The sequence below is a fragment of the Condylura cristata genome, unplaced genomic scaffold (genome assembly GCF_000260355.1).
Source record: "Condylura cristata isolate star-nosed mole 26May11 unplaced genomic scaffold, ConCri1.0 scaffold00001, whole genome shotgun sequence".
NCBI classification, from domain to species: Eukaryota; Metazoa; Chordata; class Mammalia; order Eulipotyphla; family Talpidae; genus Condylura; species Condylura cristata.
The window spans coordinates 8,919,808-8,938,488 of record NW_004567102.1 but is presented as its reverse complement, the minus strand read 5'-3'; the positions used below and the strand labels follow the sequence as shown (position 1 = coordinate 8,938,488).

Sequence of the window (18,681 nt, the reverse complement as noted above, 5' to 3'; positions counted from 1 at the left end):
AGTGGGAGGCAGACACACAGGGAGTTTCACAATGAACAGATGCTAGGATAGGGTGCCTCTCTACCACCCTTTCACCTCCTCCCTGTCAACCCTGAGCTTCTTTCTCTCCTCAGTTGAGATGGCCCCGCTTCTCAGGAAGGCCCATTTTACTGGCCCAGACACTGTGGTTTGACCAGAGTTCAGTTACTTCCCTAGGAAAATCCTCGAGATGGGACTTTTTCTGTTTAGCCCTGGACCTTGACCTGGAGGCTTAGAAAATCAGACCTCTGCCTTTATTTTACTTTTTTAAAGATTTATTTATTTATGTATACAGACCTGGGGTACAGGCCAGAGGTGCAGGGGGTGAGAGGATTCACAGAGTGGGGAGCAGAACAAGCAGATCCACTGAAATACACTGCTGAGGGGAGCAGCGGGCAGGTCAGGAGAGGTCTGCTGTGCCATGTGGGTCACCTCCGGGGCGGGGATCGAACTCATGCTGAAGAGGCTTTAGCTTCTCAGTGCTGTGCTTTAACCTGCTGTGCCACCAGGGAGGGCCTGCCTTTATTTTATTTTAATAAGATTTATTTTTATTTATTTATGCATACAAGAGCTGGGGTATAGGCCAAGGGTTAGAGTGGGGGTTTAGAGGATTCACCAGAGACAGAGTGGGGAGCAGAACAGGCAGATTGACTAAAATACACTGCTGAGGGGAGCAGCGGGCGGGTCAGGAGAGGTCTGCCACGCCATGTGGGTCAGCTCCCTGGGGATAGAACCAGTGCTGCAGTGGCTGCGGAGAGCTTCATAGTACTGAGACTTAACCCCCTACACCCCCGCGAGGCCCCTCTGCCCTTATTTTAATCCTTGGAGGGCCTAGATTGTGGTGGTGGCCACCCTGGCCTCACCTCACCAGGGGCTTTGACAGACAGAGAACTGAGTTCAGGTGCTTTCAGGCCGCGCCATCACTTTTTGTTTGCTTGCTTAAAACAACATCCATTTATTATCTTACAGTTTTGGTCTCACTGAGCTAAGTTTAAATGACAAGACATGGGGAGAATCTGGGGTTTTTTATTGCGTTTTCCAGCCTCATGAGGTCACCTGCTTCCCTTGGTCCTCCCCTCCCCTCCCCTCTTGAGTCCCCAGTGGCTGACTGAGGCTTTCTCACACTACACATTCTGTCTCTGTCATCACATTTCCTTCTCTGACTCCCAGAAACACTTACACTAGGAAATGAAATTGGATTTCCCAGAGGTGCCCCGGGGGAAAGGAGCTTCCAACCGGCCTCCACCCCAGCCTCTCCCCTTCCATAGGTTTCTGGAGGACAAATATATTTTTAGAAAGGGCTCCCCTGCTTTAAACAACTGAGACAGCAGTGCCTCAGAGTCAGGCTTGAGTCATGAAATCTGAGGTGGTTAGTGTGTCTGCCCGCCTGCCCCATGGGGGTCAGCCAGTCATGGCGTCCTGGGCTCTGCCCAGGCCTAGGCGTGGCCTTGGGCAAGCTGCCTCACCTCCCTCCCATCCCCCACCTCTTCCTCCTGCCAGCCCCAGCACTGCACACTGGCTAGAACCCAGTCTTCCGCACCCTCAAAAAGTACCCCCAAATAACTTGCCTCTCACACCCCCATTCTCCCATCATCCTACAGATGTCAGGATTAGAATTCTTTGGGAGCAGTGTGTGTAGTGGCTCAGAGATCAGCCCTGGAACAGATTTATTTGGAGGCTTGGGACAAGTTTTTTGAGATTTCTATGTGTCAGTTTCCTCATCTTTAAAAAGGGCTGATGATTTTAGTCATGCCTGACTGTCCTGAGAGTTCAATGAGTTAATCATTTATAAGATGCTTAGAGAACCCTCTGCTCCATTGAAATTGCTCAGTAGGATTTATCCATTATATTACTGCCGTGGTAGTGGTCTTCTTGTCAGGCTACTGCTTTCTAAAGCTCTTAGGTATACAGTAACGGACGCCACTGATATCATAACTCAGCTGTGGGAAGAAGGCTCTCCAGGCCCCAGCATTGGAGCAGAGATTGAATGAAGTCACTAGACAGAGTTTCTGCCTGGGAGTGTGCCTCTTAGCCCTTGGGCCAACCCCCCCCCTCCACCCCCAGCTCATATCAAGTCAGATCTTGGATCTTGATATCCACTTAGCTCTATGTAGAGAATGTCCCTGGAGACCCAGGAGACTGACTCTCCGGGAAGGAGACAATTAGGTGAGTCTCAGTGATATAGCTCTTGGGTACCTCCAGTTATCTCTGCTTCCATTGTGTTTAAACCAAACCTGCATTCTTAGAGCTCCTCCTCCTCCCCCTACCTCTGGCATCTTGGTCTCCAGCCTCAGGCTAGAGCCTGGCAAGGTAGGCTGGGCAACTCGGGGAACTGGAGTTTCCAGGGACTTGGGGTACACAGAGAACTTGCCCTTTGGGTCCCTTTTAGGAAGTGGTGAATCTTTATTGTCCCAGCTGACTGGCTGTCTGGTAGGGCAGGAAGGGCTGATTTCAGTTGTGTCTTCTCCTTGTCCCCTTCAAAGCCCAGAAGCTCACGTAAAGGGCTGTGGCTGTATTTTGACCCCCGGACTTCGCCGGCAAACCTGGTCTCTTTTGAATACATCATTGGACTTGTAATTTTCTCCTAAAGTCACATGCATGGGGAAAAGTAATCACGATAAATTCCATGTTCAAGTTCATAAGTTTCTGGTTATTTGGTATTTTGACTACAGAGAAGGTCCCTCATGCCTTGTTGAATGGGTGACAGTGCTCCTTGCTTGGGAGGGACAGAGGAAGTCCACGGGGATCCCTGCAGTTGGGAGGTGACGGCTGTGGAAACTTGGAACAGGATGTAAAATTCTTATCAATGTGTGTTAAGAGTCACGAGGGAGATTGCTTGAGAAAGTATGAATGGCTCTTCAGTCCAGAACACGTAACTGAAGGAAGTGGCAGGGCTTCCTATGGTCTTCCCCGGGGGGAGGGACCGCGTTTGTGGAGCAGTTACAGAGTGCTGGCCTCATTACTCCACAGCATAGTCCTAGATGACGGGTACTACCATGAGTCCCATTGTACAGCTGAGGCGCACAGAGGCTAAGCAACCCAGCCAGTCAGTGGCAGAGCTGGATTTGTAGCAGGTCATGGGATCCTGTTGTCCCACTCTTCCTGCTCAGCCCTCAGGGCACATCAAACAGCCACGCACAACCATGGGTACTTTCGGCTTTAGGAAATCCCAAGTTAGAGAGGCACTGATGGTGGGGTACAGCTCTGGGGAGAGGAGAGGGCACCTGGCAGCCTCCTGTGCTCTGCTTGTTTCAGATTAGAAATTCAAACACTTGAGAGAAGCTGACTTGTTTTTCTCCTTCTCTCAGAGATAAGTTTTAGCTGGGGCTTAACCAAGTTCTCAGGGCCCCAAAAGGAGGAGAAATTGTGGGGTTGAATACTCAAGACCTGGAGAGGGTGGATCAAGAGAGAAATGGCTGCTGGGGCTGAAAGCCCCAGAAATGCTGCAGGAAACTCCAAGAAGCCACCCCAAGTCCATCCTTGGGGTGCATGAACACACACCACTTCCGTAGGCGTTTCTCACAGGAGAAGTGTTAGGCTGCATCAAACAAGGACACACTGCACAGCCTGGTTTCCATCTGTGACCTGCAGGATGGAGCAAACCCAGCTGGCCTTGCTCTCCAGCTCAAGGTGTCTCCTGACTTTTCTCCTGCAGATGGGATCTACTATGGAGACAATCGGTTTAACACAGTCAGTGAGTCAGGAACAGCTACGCTGAAAGCTCGGCCGAGAGTCCGGCCCCTGCTGACCTTCCTTCCACTGGTGAGTACCGTCTGCTCTGGGGGCTGAGGACCTACCGTGTCAAAAAGGATGGGCCCCCATCTGCCCTGGTCCCAGGGGGTATCAGTCTCACTCTGTTTATTCCTTTCCTTCCTGATGCTGAGAAGAGGCAGGTGAGCCTCAAGATAGGCAGGCTCAGATTAAGGATGTGAGTGTGTCAGCTGCTCAGGTTCAAAATCCAAGCAGAGGGATTTGTATGCAGAGGTAACATAGCAGTGGGCACTTCTAGCTAAGCAGGATTCATCTTCTGCAATTACTCACAGCTGCCTGCTCTTTGCCAGGCCCCGTGTTAGATGCTGAAGATGATGAAGATAATTGAGCCAGCATTGCTGCTCTAAGGCAAGAGACTAATGAGCAAACAGGAGCAGAGATAGTCCATCCAACCATGAGGGGTGGTGGGGGTGGAGTCACAGAGGGCTTCCCGGAAGAGGTGACATCTGCACTCTCTCTAAGGAAGAAGAGTAGTAACTCCTGATAAAGGCACTCGGGGCAGGTTTGGATGTGGGTCTGAAACTACAGGAAACCAAAAACTTCCTTCTGGATCTCATGGTAGAGTTTTTGTTCTTTCACAAGGAAGGGCTATTCAAAATAATAGCTCTGTGACTGATTTTCTTTACCTTGGTGAGAGTTCCTGGATTTTTTAGACAGTTAGACTAGGACTGTCCAGTAGAAATATAATGTGAACCTCATGTAATTTAAAATTTTCTAGTAGCTACATTGAAAGTAAAATGAAATCGGTAAGTTTGATTGTAATAATATAGTTTACCTTACCCAATATATTCAAAAGATTATTATACCTGAAATTTATCTGATGTCATAATGCAATGTCCCTTTAATAAAAAAAAAATAGATCATTTCAACATTTAATCAAGGTAAAAAATGCTAGAGGTGTTTGACGTTCTTTTGCTTTCATACTATGTCTTCAAAGTTTGGTGTGGTACTCAGTGAGCACACACATCCACTTCTGATAAGTGACATTTCCAGTGCTCAGTTGCTACTTGTGGCTGGTGGCTAAAAGGCAAGAGCCTAACAGTCAGCCCTGTGGATTCTGGGTTCACTCCTGTCTGTTAAAATCATCTGATTGTGATGATACTGTCACTAGGGTCATCACATCCTCTCTCCTCCCTGGACATTTGTCTGCCCATACTAAGGAGGCCCCTGTCCTCAGGGACCTGTCATCGCACCCTGCCTCAGCCCCTGACGCTTGCAAGTTCTGTTCAGCACAGCCTGGCCCAGCCACCTCCCTCTGTCCATCACCAAATGCTTTTGGTTTGTCCGGCTTCACCAACCAGACCGGAGATTCTAGACGGGTTCATAGTGCATCTCCAAAGCCCTGATGTGGAGGGCTGGACACATGGACCACTAGGAAGACAGCTTTAATTAATGTACTTTCTGCTTATCAAAGCAATTCATGGACATTCTAGACAGTATAGTAAGTACAGCTCCAAAGGCAAATAGATACAAAGTCAGACCCTAACTTTCTAGAGTGCATGGAACTGGCATGGGGTTACTGAACTTATAAAGACAGATAAAACCATCTTAGTTTGATTTGAACTAAATTTTAATTTTAATTTTCTTTTGCTGAAGGTGAGTTAGATTCTCTCCCCTCATCTCCCCTCAACACACCTGTTTAGAATTACAATGGTGTGGGCCCACGGCTGGCACATTTACACCTTGTTGTTAAAGTATTGAAATGAGCAGTTGTTGCTTCTTGAAGATCTCCAGCTGTCCTGCCCAAATCTGAATCAGCACCTAAAGGGTGAATGTGGTACAAGTTCCCTTACTGTGACTGGTCAGCCTTGATTGGTCAGTCTTCTGCCCTCTTCCCTTCTGGTTTCATTCAGATGGGGGCCTACCCAGATCTACCCTCTACAGACTGGGCAAATCTCTGACAGGCTCAACAACATAAGACCAGGAGGGAGCGGGGCCTAGAGTGGGCTTGGCTTGGCTTGGCTAACTGGTCAGGCAGGCCTGGAGCTCAAGACTGTTTTAGGGAAACACTCCTTGCAGGAGTCAGACCAGGAGATGAGGCGTCACCCAGCACACACTCCCTCACTGGTGAGAGTTAGAGCGTGACAATTAAAATGGTGAACAAACAGCTGAGCTGGACGGGCCTCATGGGCTCCACAGCAGCCTCCCTTCACCGAGGCAGAAGATACCTCTGTACAGTTCACACTGCCTCTGGGTGCCCACCAGCAAAGTCAGTAGAGTGACTTCTGCAGTCCCAGTAGGGGAGCCCACACTGAGCGAGCACTCACCTTGTGTCGGGGCCTTTCCAAGGCCTTGTAAGTGGATATGACTTGCTGAAGGTCTCACAGTTTGTAAGTGGCGGCGTTGGTCTTTGAATCCCAGTGGTCAGGTTCCAGTCCAGGGTCCACATTCTGTAAGATCATCCTACTCTCCCTTCCACCCGCTTCCTAGAAGCTTGTGTCGCTCCTTCCTGTACCAGCCTGCAGAACCACCTCCATCCTCTGAACCTCTGTCCAAGAAACCCGGGCCTGCCAGGAGGCAGGTCTCTTGGCTCTTTTGGGCCTAGACCCTTTTGAGACGCTGATGGGGTTAGGAGCTACATGCACACGTTTTGCTTACAATTTCAGCAGAGTTCCAGAGTTAAGTCTCTGGAAGGCCACCTAGGAGACACCTGAAGGAACCCTTGTCTCAAAGGGTCCCCAGAAAAGCCAGCTTCCTCCTGGAGTCCTGCTTCTTCTTCCAGAAAGGGCCAAGTTCCTGCCCCCTCACTTCCTGCTCTGAGAACTCTGAGGAACTAGACCAGAATCATCAGCTTCAGAACTGGGTAGGACCTTGGCAGCCCCCAGGATGAGAACACAGAGACCTAGGGACAGGAGAGCCCAGCCCAGGCACATAGCTTGATGGTGGCAGGGCAGGACCCAAGCCCAGGCCTCCTCCTCCCAATCCAGTCCTGTCCACACCACTGTGGGCCTGGGCCAAGTGGGGGAAGGAGCCTTTCTTGCTACTTCCTTATACTGCCCAGGGGAGACTTGGCCTAGAACTCATGTCAAATCTTGTCCCTAGTTTTCATGAGCTTGGTGATAGAACAGCTGGTAGCAGGAAGGTTATATTTCTTTTTGGGGCTCCCCCATGGCTTAAATCAAATCATCTCCAGGGTAATGCATGTGAGGAATTAAAAATTAAATGCCAGTGTGGCAAATATAGGGAAACTGGCTGGACAGGTCTCTAGGGGTGCCCCTGGCAGTGTGCGCTCCTTGGGTCACCCCACCCTCTGAGTCAGATGGGCCTGGCTGTGCCTGGGGAGGTGTCAGACTGGACTGGGGCAAGGAACCCCGCCTGCTCTGGACCACCCTCAAGTCCTCTGCTGCCTGGAAGCTCAACGAAGCAGCCCAAGGGGGCCTCCCTGGAAGCACAGGGGTTAAAGCATAGCACAATCAAGCTATGCACAGCCCCTGAAGCATGAGTTCAATCCCCGGCCAGGGAGCTGACCCACATGGCACAGCAGACCTTTTCTGACCTGCCTGCTGCTCCCCTCAGCAGTGGATTTCAGTTGCTCTGCCTGTTCTGCTCCCCACTCTGTCTCTGGTAAAATCCTCTCACCCTCCACACCTCTGGCTTAACACCCCAGTTCTTGTATGCATAAGTTAATCCCTAAAAAAGATAAAAAGAAAGAAACAGCCCAAGTCAGCTGGATTTCTCCAACCTGAGGCCCAGCTCCCTTTGGGGCTGGGGTTGGAGCTCCTGAGTGAGCCGGCAGGTGGTCATAGCTGACTCTGACTGACTCACGTGGCTGCTGACGTGGACTGGAAGGGTTGTGGGGTGAGGGAGTTCTGTGAGCGCCCGTGCCAGTGGGCGGCAGGCCTGGAGCCACACAGATGGACTCCCTGCCCCCACTGTAGGCTCATAATGAGGGCCTCAGCCTGAACTTCCAAACCTCCACCCACACCCACAAACAGCTGCCTCCTGGCCATCCCATGGAGTCAGGGTGTGTGCCCTCCAGCTCAGGCTCCCTCAGGGCTGACTCAGGAAGAAGCCCCAGAAGTGGAACCACTTCTGGGCTGGAGAATTCTGGGGCTTTGATGCCTGGAGCATGGTCAAGAGACCCCATGGATTCCTCATAGTGTGGAGTCCAGGGATTTACACCCCAAACGCCTGGGTGGAAAAGAAGTTCTGGGATGGCAGGCAGGTCCAGAGGAAGATGGCATCTCTGGTGGCTTCTTCCCTGGCCCACAGGAGGGGTTATGTGCTATGGCAGAGGGTGGAGGCCAGGGTGGGAGAAGCAGTCGAGTTCTCTTGTAAAATGCTCTGGGCCCCCAACTTCAGAGAAGCTGGTCTGTGGAGAACCCTCACACTGCCCCTCAAAGCCAGGGAGACAGTTGGCTGAAGTTCATTCATCAGGGTCCATGAGGTGCCTGGAGGGGCTTCCCTGTGGCTGTCACTCTGCGTCCCACCCCCTCCTGTGCCAGTGTACATGATGCCCCCAGCATGCTCAGCTCTGACTCTGGCTTGGAGCTATCGCCCTCATCTTTTGCAGCTTCACAGCCCACCCTGAGGTGCCTCTGCTGGCCTCCAGGAGGAATCGATGAGGAGGATCGCGTTCCAAGAGATGTAGCTAAGACTCAGAGCTGGCTCACGTCCAAGGTCAACCATGGGTTGCCCATTGGCCCAGCCCCTGTGTCCCACCCTTGAGGTTTGGCCAGGTTCTAAGGAATCCCAGGCATGAGGATGTGTGTGTCTCAGGCATGAGAAGGCCAGGGGTGCAGGGTGGAGTCATCAATGGGGTAAGCTCCTGGGGAAGCAGGAGGCTAGCAGCCGACTCTAACTCCCTAAAACTTTGAGGAGGAGATGAATCCTTTCTCCTGCGGTGAGTGCTGGTGTCCCTTCCTTTTTCCTCCCTTTCCTTCCTCCTTTTGAACACAAATATTTGCAGTCCAAAAGGGTGGCAGAAGATTCCCAGTGACCTGCCCTTGACCATGGGGAGCCACTCACTGTCTTCAGAACCAAGAGGCAGACACCCCTGGGACGTGCTTGGAGCAGCGTACCCAAGGACAGCCTCTGAGCTGGGCTGGAACCCTGCCAGCCTCTGAGCTGGGGACGTGCCCTTCCTGGCATGTTCTCAGGATCTCCTGGTGTGTGGTGGCCTCTGCTGTCACAACAAATCTGAGGCAGGTAGGATCACCCCCATTTTATAGATGGAACCCTGAGCCCCAGAAGGCGAGTGAGGAGCACTGGCTGGCAGGCACTGTCTTTGATCACTCCTGGCAACAGAGCTGAGCGCAGATCTGGGCTGCTTGGCTCCACAGCCCCAGTTCTTTCCATCTGGTCACAATAATGTATTTTTTAATTCCTATCGCATGGGATAGTTTGTTGTTTTTAATGAGGGAAACAGACGTTCATTGTTAAGAACAGAAAAAAAGAGAGAAGCAAGTATAAGGGAGAAAATAAATACAAGTATTCTTGGAAGAGAAGCCCTACCTGTCCTCCTCACTAATCCTTAGTGGGTACCTTGCAAGACACTAGACTGTGATGGTTTTTAAAGGAGTGTTTGACTGAGCTGGGAGCTGGCTTGTGTCCCTCTGTGACGTGGCCAGGGACCTTGCTTCCGGGCCCGGGCCAGGCTTGCGGACTAGGAAGCACAAGAGGCCCAGTTTCATGTGCCCCGCCTGGCATGGCCAGGGCTGGACTCTGCCCCAGGCATTGAGCAAAGGCTGCCACACCACAGCAATGGGGAGGGGCTGTGGCCGGAGCAGCTGCCAGGGTGGCCTTGGAGGGAGGCCCCTGGGCCGGCCCCCCGAAGCTCGCTGCCACGCTCCCCCGACGCTCATTTTCATGTTCTCTGTGTGCTCCATTGCCCACAGATGGCCCACCCCCTCTTGATGTGGGCCTGCCACCCTTGAAAGGTTGCACACCCCACCCCCCTGAGTGTTGGAGGCACACGCCAAAGCCCCACAGGTAGCACCCTGGGCCACCGGGGCCTGTCATTTTCCCAAGGCACGCATGCCGAGGGTGGGGTGCTGTTGAAGGTGGGGCACAGCCAGCTCCCCAAATCCCGCAGCAGTGGGAGTCCCTTGTGTGAGGTCAGCAGTGACCTCAAGCCCAGTCCTGCCCACTTGGCCTCACCCTGGGCTCTGGGACTGCAGTTTCTGAACTCCTCCCTCCAGCTCTTTAGCCCACTTGCCCCTGGAAGCAGAGGCCTCTCTGGAGACAATGGTGCATGTTTGTCCTAATACCCTGTCATCCAGGCCACCACCCACAGGGCACAGGTGAGCTGACACTTGTGGGCCAGGAACCTTGATGCTGAAGCCACGTTTGGAAAGTGTCTACAGATGAGGCAGGAGGCCCAGAGAGGCTTTGCTCCGATCATTGCTGGTGGACAGGCCCCACGTTGATAGTGGACAGGCCCCGGAACCCAGGCCTTCTCCGTCTCCGTTCTGTATTCTTTCTGCCTCCCATTTCATTCATCCCAGAATTTATTCACTCGGCAAACATTTGCTGTGTGACCCACTCTGTGCTACCCACGTACAAAGAATCAGCCAGCGCCCGACGCACAAGCAGGCTGGGTTTGGGCAGGGGCTGCAGAAATGACAGTCCTCTGTGACAGACTGGATTTGTGCTGAGGAAAAGTATGAAGGTGAATACCACGGTGGCAGCCTCTGGGGTTCCATTACGGCACCACACACACTAGCTGTGTGACCTTTGGCATGGAGACACTTTCTGTGTCTCCATTTCCTCACCTGTAAAATGCAAACAATAACTTGCTTTGTAGGGTTACTGCTAAGGCTCAGTGCATTGCTACATTTGAAGTACTCAGAACAGAGTCCAGCACATAGTAGGCATCTAATAAATGACAGCTGTAATAATAACACACCGGATAAGGAACGCATGAGAAATAAAATTAACTTGAGAACTGCCACGGACAGCGTTGTGGAGGAGGGCCATTTAATCTGGGGTTTAAAAGATAATTAGGAGTTTACCAAGCAAAGAAGAGCAGCCAGGGCAGATTAAGGGCAGGAGCGTTTGGGGAAGCTTGAGAGGTCATGCTTGGGAGTCAGTCCCAAGTGGTTGCATAATTCTTAACAGGTAGCCAAATCAGCTAGGCTTTCCCAGCTACTCACCCACTCCCAGACCTCCGAGGAGTCCCTCGGCCAGGTGGGTCTCTGCCCTCCTGAGGACCCCTCTGACAAGAGGATCATGAGCGAGTCAGGCTCCAGGTTACAGCGGAGTGGGGGAAAGACAGGCACCACCAGTTGGAGTCAGGGTTTTGTGGTGTGGGTAGGAGGCGGTGGCTCTTCTGGGGCTACAGATGGGATAACTTCTGAAAGGTCTGGAACACACCTGGAGGTGTTTGAACTTCATCTGGACCAATGCAAGGACTCTACGCAAGGAAGCTTCCTCCTCTGAGATTCGTTTCAGAAAGAACATCTTGGTGTCAGGCTTGAGGATGGAGTGAGGCAAAGGACAGGAGTGTATGAAAATGGGCAGTAGTCTGGGTAAGACACAGGAAGGACCAACGAGGGCCAAGCTGGGGACGGGGGTGGGGGGTGGGGTGGGGGACCGACTCGGGAAAGACGGGCAGAACTGAGTAACAAGGTGGGCTGGTGCCCAAGTAACAAGGTGCCCTGAGGACAGTGATCTGTAACCAGCTTTGAGATCTTGGGTAAGTCGCTTAACCTCTGTGCCTCTGTGAAACGGAAGTAGCAAAAACAGCACCTATCTCATTGGGTTGTTGTGAGAACTGAGATAAGAGTTGAAAAACACCCAGAGAAGACTGGCAGACCAGGTGCCAGCCTGGCGAGTAGCTGCTGAGAGGACTGGAGCTGGGTTGACCAGGGAGCTGCGTTGGCCAGGGGGGGGCTGGGTTGACCAGGCGGCTGCTGGATGGACTCCGAGACTTCCTCCACTCCTTCTCTTTTGATGTCCATGTCTTCTGTTTGTTTAACTTTTTTTTTGAATTGAAAGATACACATATCATAGATCTTACTATTTAAAAATATACAGTTCAGTGGCATTAAATAACCTCTTTTTAACCCCCCTAACACGAGAGGTGTTGCACACAAACAGCACAAAGAACTCCCCGACTTTCATCCGGCTTCACCGGTCTGGACCTTGGCTTTATTTGCTCCTCTCTTGGTTGACATATTTATATTGTTTCTTTACTGCTCAGAGTAAGCTGACTCCGCGTCCCTGCAGCCTGCGTGCTTCAGAGTGCAGTGCCTGAGAACAGAGACCTTCTCTATGCAGTTATCAAAGTCAGGGACTGGCGATTGATGTTATACTAGTCTCTAAAACATCATCTGCACTCAGTTATTGCCATCTATCCCACCAGTGTCTTTCCTGACACTCCACTCCCCTTTCTGAACTCAGTTCAGGATTTTGTGGGGTGTTTTGAGCCCTCCCCGCACACACACACACCCTCTTCCTAATGAGGCTTTCTTCAGTTATCTGGGGTTTAAGGGTCAGGTCAGCAAACTCGGTGCCCCCCCGTGGAGACAGACTGCCTACACCTGTGCTCTACACACTGATAGACATCCCCTTCCGCCAATGTGGGGTGCTGGAGTCCCCTGGGGGGCAAGGAGAGTGCCTCGCCCTCCAGGTCTGTTTCTCTAGGGCAAAGATTAAAATGCCTCTGTATTGGCCTTTCCTGAATGGACACCAGTGGGAGGGCCAGCGAAGCAAGTGGAGCCCCGTGGGCATGTGGGAAGGGCACAGCCAGCCGGATCGTGGACTATGTTCGTTTGGGCTCAGGACTGGCGCTGAGCGGTAGGAGCAACTTTGAGATCTGCTTTGTGGTGGTGACCAGCAGAGCCCCGAACACTGGTGAAGTGGTAGGAGGGTGTCCTGGGACTCCCTGGGTGTAGTGGGGGAGGGGAGATGAAAAGCCTGAGTTTTAGTTCAGGCCCACTCAGGAGACAGACTTCTATTCTGTGCTGGTGGGTGTCTGATGCATTTCCAGAGCTGTAAGATCAAAGGGCCGGTGTGAAGAGTTGCCAGTGGCCCATAAAGTCTGCCCGTCTTCCTCTCCTAAGTATAATTATATGGAAGCACTCAGGGTGACCGGGGTGACCGGGGTACTTCTAGGATTCCAGGCAGCTGAGCTTTGATTGTTCACTACTTTTTCACCTTTGTGAGTGAGAGGATTGGAAGAGATAATCTTTCAATTAACAGTGCTTTCCTGGGTTAGGAATATTACTTCATTTAATCCTCCTATAGCCTTGCAATGTAGAAACTCTTCCCTCTGTTTTTTCAGTAAAGACCATGCATCCTGGGGTGTGGAGTAAAGGTAAGCCAGGAGACCCAGGTTTGCACCTGGCCCTGTTAAGGTCCAGTGCTGGCGTGTAGTTGGTGTAGCAGTGACTGACAAAATTCAGAATGGAATTCAAGACTCAATGCTAGGTCCCCAAGACTTTGTTCATTCCACTTACATGCAAAGAGTAAATCAGAGGTTCCAATCCTGGCTTCTGAAGGTCTGGTCTGGTCTCTATCTCATCCAGCAAAAATAAAAGGTAATGGTTCAGCCATTGCAGCTTCGGAATTCTTTAAAAAGCAAGATGATGAGTTATTTATTGTCCGCAAACGACGGGTGTGATTCTAAGCTGGCCTTGGTGACCCAGGGTCTGTGGATAGCACAGGAACATCTACCTTGAATCCCGTCTTGTATAAGAAACTATTAAGCCCAGAGGGTTAGCAACCCCAGTCTATCAGTAACAACTTGTCTTACTGTGTGGCCAGTTTGGGGGCATTCTTGTAAGTCCGGGCTCCCAACAGCAATCAGACCTCAGTGGAGGAAATAGAGGCAGCTAGAGAGCAAACAAGCATGGCCCTTTGTGGGGCCTGGCCGCGGGTTGTCCTGGGCAGTGGCAGGCCATGTGGGCTTGGACACATGAGGGGTGACCTCCCGGTAATGACAACAGCTGACATTTACTGTGCTTGTACTACATGCATCATTTAATCTTCCCAGCCTCCCAAGAATAAGTAGATTCTATTTTTACCACCATTTCACAGACTTGGAAACTGAGGCTCTGAGAGTTTAAGGAAGTCACCCAGACACGCGGCTGGTAGGTAGCAGAGATGGAATTCAAATCCCAAGGCCAATGCTCTTAGCCCCTTCTCCCATACCACCCCCCAGGAGGACGCTGATAATCTTTGAAGGTGAGAGGTTTTAGAGCCAAAGACCTGTGGGAGGTCAGACCAGGGTTTGGTAGCACTGGCCATGAACTTCAGACAACTAACTAGGCGTGTCTGAGCCTCATTGTCCTTACAAACAAATGGGGGAAGCATCTTCTTCATAAAGAGCTATGACCAAGATAGTGGTTTAGGGCACAGAACAAAGGGTACTATTGTTAGGATGGGACAGTGAGAAGTGGCCAGGAACCTGAGCAATACCCAGTGGTGGGGTGAACGTGCATGCTAAGTGTGGGCGGGAAGCTAGAATGTGAGACGGGTTTAACAGCTCGGTGGGAAAAACTGGCAGGGAAGTCCGAGGCCAGCTGATCGAGGACCTGGGAAGGGACCATAAAATGCTCCTGGAGAGGACAGGTGTGTGGGCTTTGTTAATATGTGAAAATACATTTCTTAAAAGACTAAAGAATGCAAAAGAGTATGCAAAAGTCACAGCTGTGCACACACGTTATGGTCTGTTAAGCCCAGTGATCACAAAAGTGTCTGCGGTGCTGTAAGTCCACTACTTTTTATTTATGTTTCGGCAGATGCCTAAAGAAAACTGAGTGTGCAGTGGGCCAGGCCAAAGGGTTTGGTTTTTCACTTGTAGACATCCGTGGGGAGTTGGGATGGATTTTGTTCAAACTGGGGTACAGGCCAGAGATGCAGGGGTGGTAAGAGACTTCACCAGAGACAGAGTGGGGAGCAGGACAGGTCAACTGACGAAGTACACTGCTGAGGGAAGCAGCGGGCCGGTCAGGAGAGGTCTGCCGCGCCATGTGGGTCACCTCCATGGCAGGGATCGAACTTGCACCAAAGCACTGCAACCAGCTTGCTGTGCTGCACCTTAACCTGCTGTGCCACCAGGGAGGGCCCATGCATACTTTTTTTTTTTTTTTAAAGATTTATTTATTTATGCATACAGAACTGGGGTACAGGCCAGAGGTGCAGAAGGTGAGAGCAGAGCAGGGAGCAGAGCAGACAGACTGGTGAAGTACACACTGCTGAGGGGAGCAGCGGGCGGGTCAGTAGAGGTCTGCCGCGCCATGTGGTCACCTCCGGGGCAGGCGGGAATTGAACTCATGCGGAAGTGGCTTTAGCTTCTCAGTGCTGTGCTTTAACCCGCTGCGCCACCAGGGAGGGCCCCCATGCATACTTTTTAACGGAGATTTAACTCAGAGACAGCTGAGTCTCCTTATTTTTAGACTCTGTATTGGTCGATTTGCCTTCTCACTAGCATTTAGAACACCCAAATTGGTACTGGGCGGAGTGCTGGAGAAGCAGGCTGCTGACGCACTGTTCTGGCTGCCGGCGAGGGGTCCTTACCTTCTTGCTTCGGCTCGTGTCTGGCAACTGAGTCCTTCCTGTGCCACGTGTTCCACATCTCTTTGCTTTTGTTGATGATTTCACTGTTGAAAACGGGCCCCAAGTGTATAGCTGAAGTGCTATTTAACGATCTGCTCAGGAAGGCTGTGATGTGCCTTCTGGAGAAAATACACGTTAGATCAGCCTCGTTGGGGTGTGAGTGATAGCTGCTGGGGGAAGCTCAATGTTAACAGTCAACGGTACATATGAAATCTAAGCAAAACACACAGGAGACAAAGTTACATATCGATTGGTTGAGGCAAATGCTGTGACCAAGGTCCACAGGCACCTCATCCTGAAATTCCCTGGGGCACTGGTTATTTGCTCATTCAGTGTCGCAGCAAATTTACAGACCGTAACTACTGCAAATAACAAGACTCCGGCTGCTCCATAAAACCCACCCTTATACACGTTGGTCCCCCTCGCCCCCCCCCCCACTCCCCAGGCACTGCAAGCATCATATTCACTGCAGATCTTTCGGCAGCAAAATGGCCTCACAGAACAGCAATTCAAGAATTAGGTGTTCATCTTTCCCTGTTCCCTGATATCTCTCTCCCTTTCAGAATGCCCAGGAGAACCACGGGCTGGCAGTGCCTACCCCTTCTGTCCCAGAAGAATTTGCAGACAAAGACGTGGCAGGTAAGCAACCTCTGGGCTGGAAGCCTGTCCATCTTTCTCTAGTCCTTGGGTCCAAGCTTCCCAGCTGATAATAACGTTAAGCCCTGGGGCATCCTGGTTAATGATAACAGAGGGTAGGAGTTGAGGGGAGCAGGATGGGTGAAGTCCTACTTACAGTGAGGGGGAAGTTGGAGTGGGGACCAGGCCTCGGAAGCAGTAGAAAGAAGCTCAGAGTCAGACAGATTTAGCTTTGAATCCCAACTTTCCTTATATATTATTTTTGTTCCCTTGGGCAAGTCACTTAACCCTTGTACCTTTGTGTCTTCAAATAAACATTTAGAGTGCCATTTTAGCTCTTGAGGAATATATGAAGTATTGGATGGAGCAGAGTCACTTCTTGTCACACCTCAACTCAAAACACAGCAATGACTTCCATGTCACACAAAAAGGTTCTCACAGAGACTGTCAGTACCGGGCCCCGTCTCGCGCTTTCCGACCCACCTGACCCCCCTGACACTGTTCCAGGCAGCCCAGGTCCCCTGCTCTTCTCTACCCAGGCGCCCTTCCACCCCAAGATCTTTGCACTGCAGTTCCTCTGCTGCCACGTTCTTCTCCTGGATTAGTGAACAGCTCTCCTTCCTTATTTCCTTTCTGCTCCAATGTCATCTTCTCAGCGAGTCTTTTCTGATCTCTCCTTTCAAACAGCTTCTACCACCTCTCTTCTGCTTTTTCTCCCCCTATTACTCATCATCACGTGGTAAAAATGTACTTATGTATTATATTCATTGTCTCATTAAAACATAGCGCCAGGGTTTTGACTACTTCTGGTTTTTTTTTTTTTTTTTTTTTTTTACTGCAGTAGGCCCTCTCCAAACATTGGGGTGGTCAATATCTATTGGTTTCCCCCACCCCACTCTCCATCTGTTCTTTGTTTTGAGGTCAGGCAGCCAGGTGGAGCCCTGTGGACTGCACATTCTTTGGCGTTGTTCAGTTCTGTGCTAATAACTGAGTTACTTGTGCAAAATGCCCCTTCAAGACTTCCCCACTGAGAAAGTCCCTAGTCCCCTGCCCCTCATCCCTGACTTTCCCCTTTACACAGCCTGAAGAGTTCAGCACCCAGGTAAGAGTTAACGGGTTCCATTCCTCAGTGCAGCCGCAGTTCTGGCACTGTGAGAGCCCTTTGTGTGGGTTTTCAGGAATTCTTTAATCCTCACAATAGCATGTGAAGTTAGCACTGACACGATTTATATGCATTTTCTAGATGGTAAACTGAGGCCCAGCAAGGTTCATGAGTGTGTCTCAGGTCACACATCTGGTGAGTGGCAGAGCTGGGATGTGGACCCTGGCTTTTCTGACTTTGACCAGTCAAAGTTCCCTCTAAGGGACAGATGGAGCCCTCAGAGGGGATGACTGAAGAGAGTGTAGTACAGGGGCGATATGTAGGGGGGTGAGCAGGGTTAGGGGACCAACGTGGACAGTGATATCTGAGGCACTATAGCGGAGAGCTGCTAATGTCCCTGAGCTGTGGGGCGGAGAACTAAAGTTCAGGAGCACAGTTCCTGCCAACCTGTGACTTGCCCTCTGAACTCCTGCCAGGGGCTCCCATTGACTGAGCTGGCCTGAAGCCAGAGGGAGGGGGTCCAGGTACATTACTGAGAGGAGAGAGAAGGGTATGGATCACTTGTGGGAGAAACTGCATATTCAGTACAGGCTCCAGGCTATGTCACTCGTCTCCCTGGAAAGCAGAGCGCAGGACAGCTTGCAGGACTGGAGACATCCCCACTCCCGCCCTTGGTGCTGGGGAGTAAAGGCAGGAAGCTAGCCTGTTACTCTCCCGGGCACCCCTCATCCTACCACACCCCCTGGGGGCTTTCCTCTGGGAACAGAAGGATTGGCTAGGCCAGTCAGCCATACTTACATATATTATATAAGTATATAATATATTATATAAGTACTTATATATTATATTATATAAGTATATAATATACTTATTGCACACATACAAATATTATTATATATTAGTGTATACTAGCCTCCAGTCTGAGGGCCTCCTCCATGCTGCAAGCCTCACTTGGGAACTTTCCAGTTCGTGTGCTATGGCATGCCCAGCCAGGGGCACATATACCTACCCTTCCACCTATTGCAGGGTGTGGGGCCTCTTCCACCAGGCTAGGGACCTCCAACTTCAGGCAGCCTATGCCTCCTTTCCTTAATAAAAATATCATTTTCTCTGCTTGCCATGATAGAAAAAATGCTGGGAAGGCCTGCTCAAGAGAAGTAAAAGAGAATACTTTTGATGGTCTTTTTTCTTGTCACTAACTAACTGCATATCAGAGTGGTGGTAAGGGAAAGTGGAACAAAGTGTTCTCTGTGGACAGAGCATAAACTTTTTCAGGGATTCTTTCTTTACTTTGACACAGTCACTTGACTTTATGGGAGGGTAGTGAAGTCAGAAATATGTTTACATAAGTCAGTGTTTCTCAATATGCAGGTCTCAGACATGTAGGGATCCCCAAGATCCTGTCAGATGAGTTTCATCTGTACTAATACCAGACACTATTTCCTTTTTCACCATGGTGACATTTGCAGTGATGGCATAAAAGTAATGTGGGTAAAATGCTGGGGCCTCAGCATAGATCAAAGCAGCAGCACCAAACCATATTGCATTCTTTGCATTTTATGTGCAACTAAAAATGTAAAAGTCTGGTTCCACACAAGAATATCCCTGAAGAAGAAATAAGCATGATTAACTTTGTTGAATCTCAACCCTGA

The 18,681-nt window shown here is 50.7% G+C and overlaps 1 protein-coding gene across 1 annotated transcript in view; it reads left to right on the top strand.

Moving 5' to 3' along the window:
- The window catches only part of LOC101625521 (chromosome unknown open reading frame, human C6orf132), a 32,868-nt gene that overhangs the window by 8,449 nt on the left and 5,738 nt on the right, over positions 1–18,681 (top strand). Inside the window, exons 2-3 of the mRNA XM_004673477.2 lie at positions 3,674–3,780; positions 15,855–15,930. Coding sequence (XP_004673534.1) covers positions 3,674–3,780; positions 15,855–15,930 — 183 coding nt within the window. The remainder of the gene's footprint in view (positions 1–3,673; positions 3,781–15,854; positions 15,931–18,681) is intronic.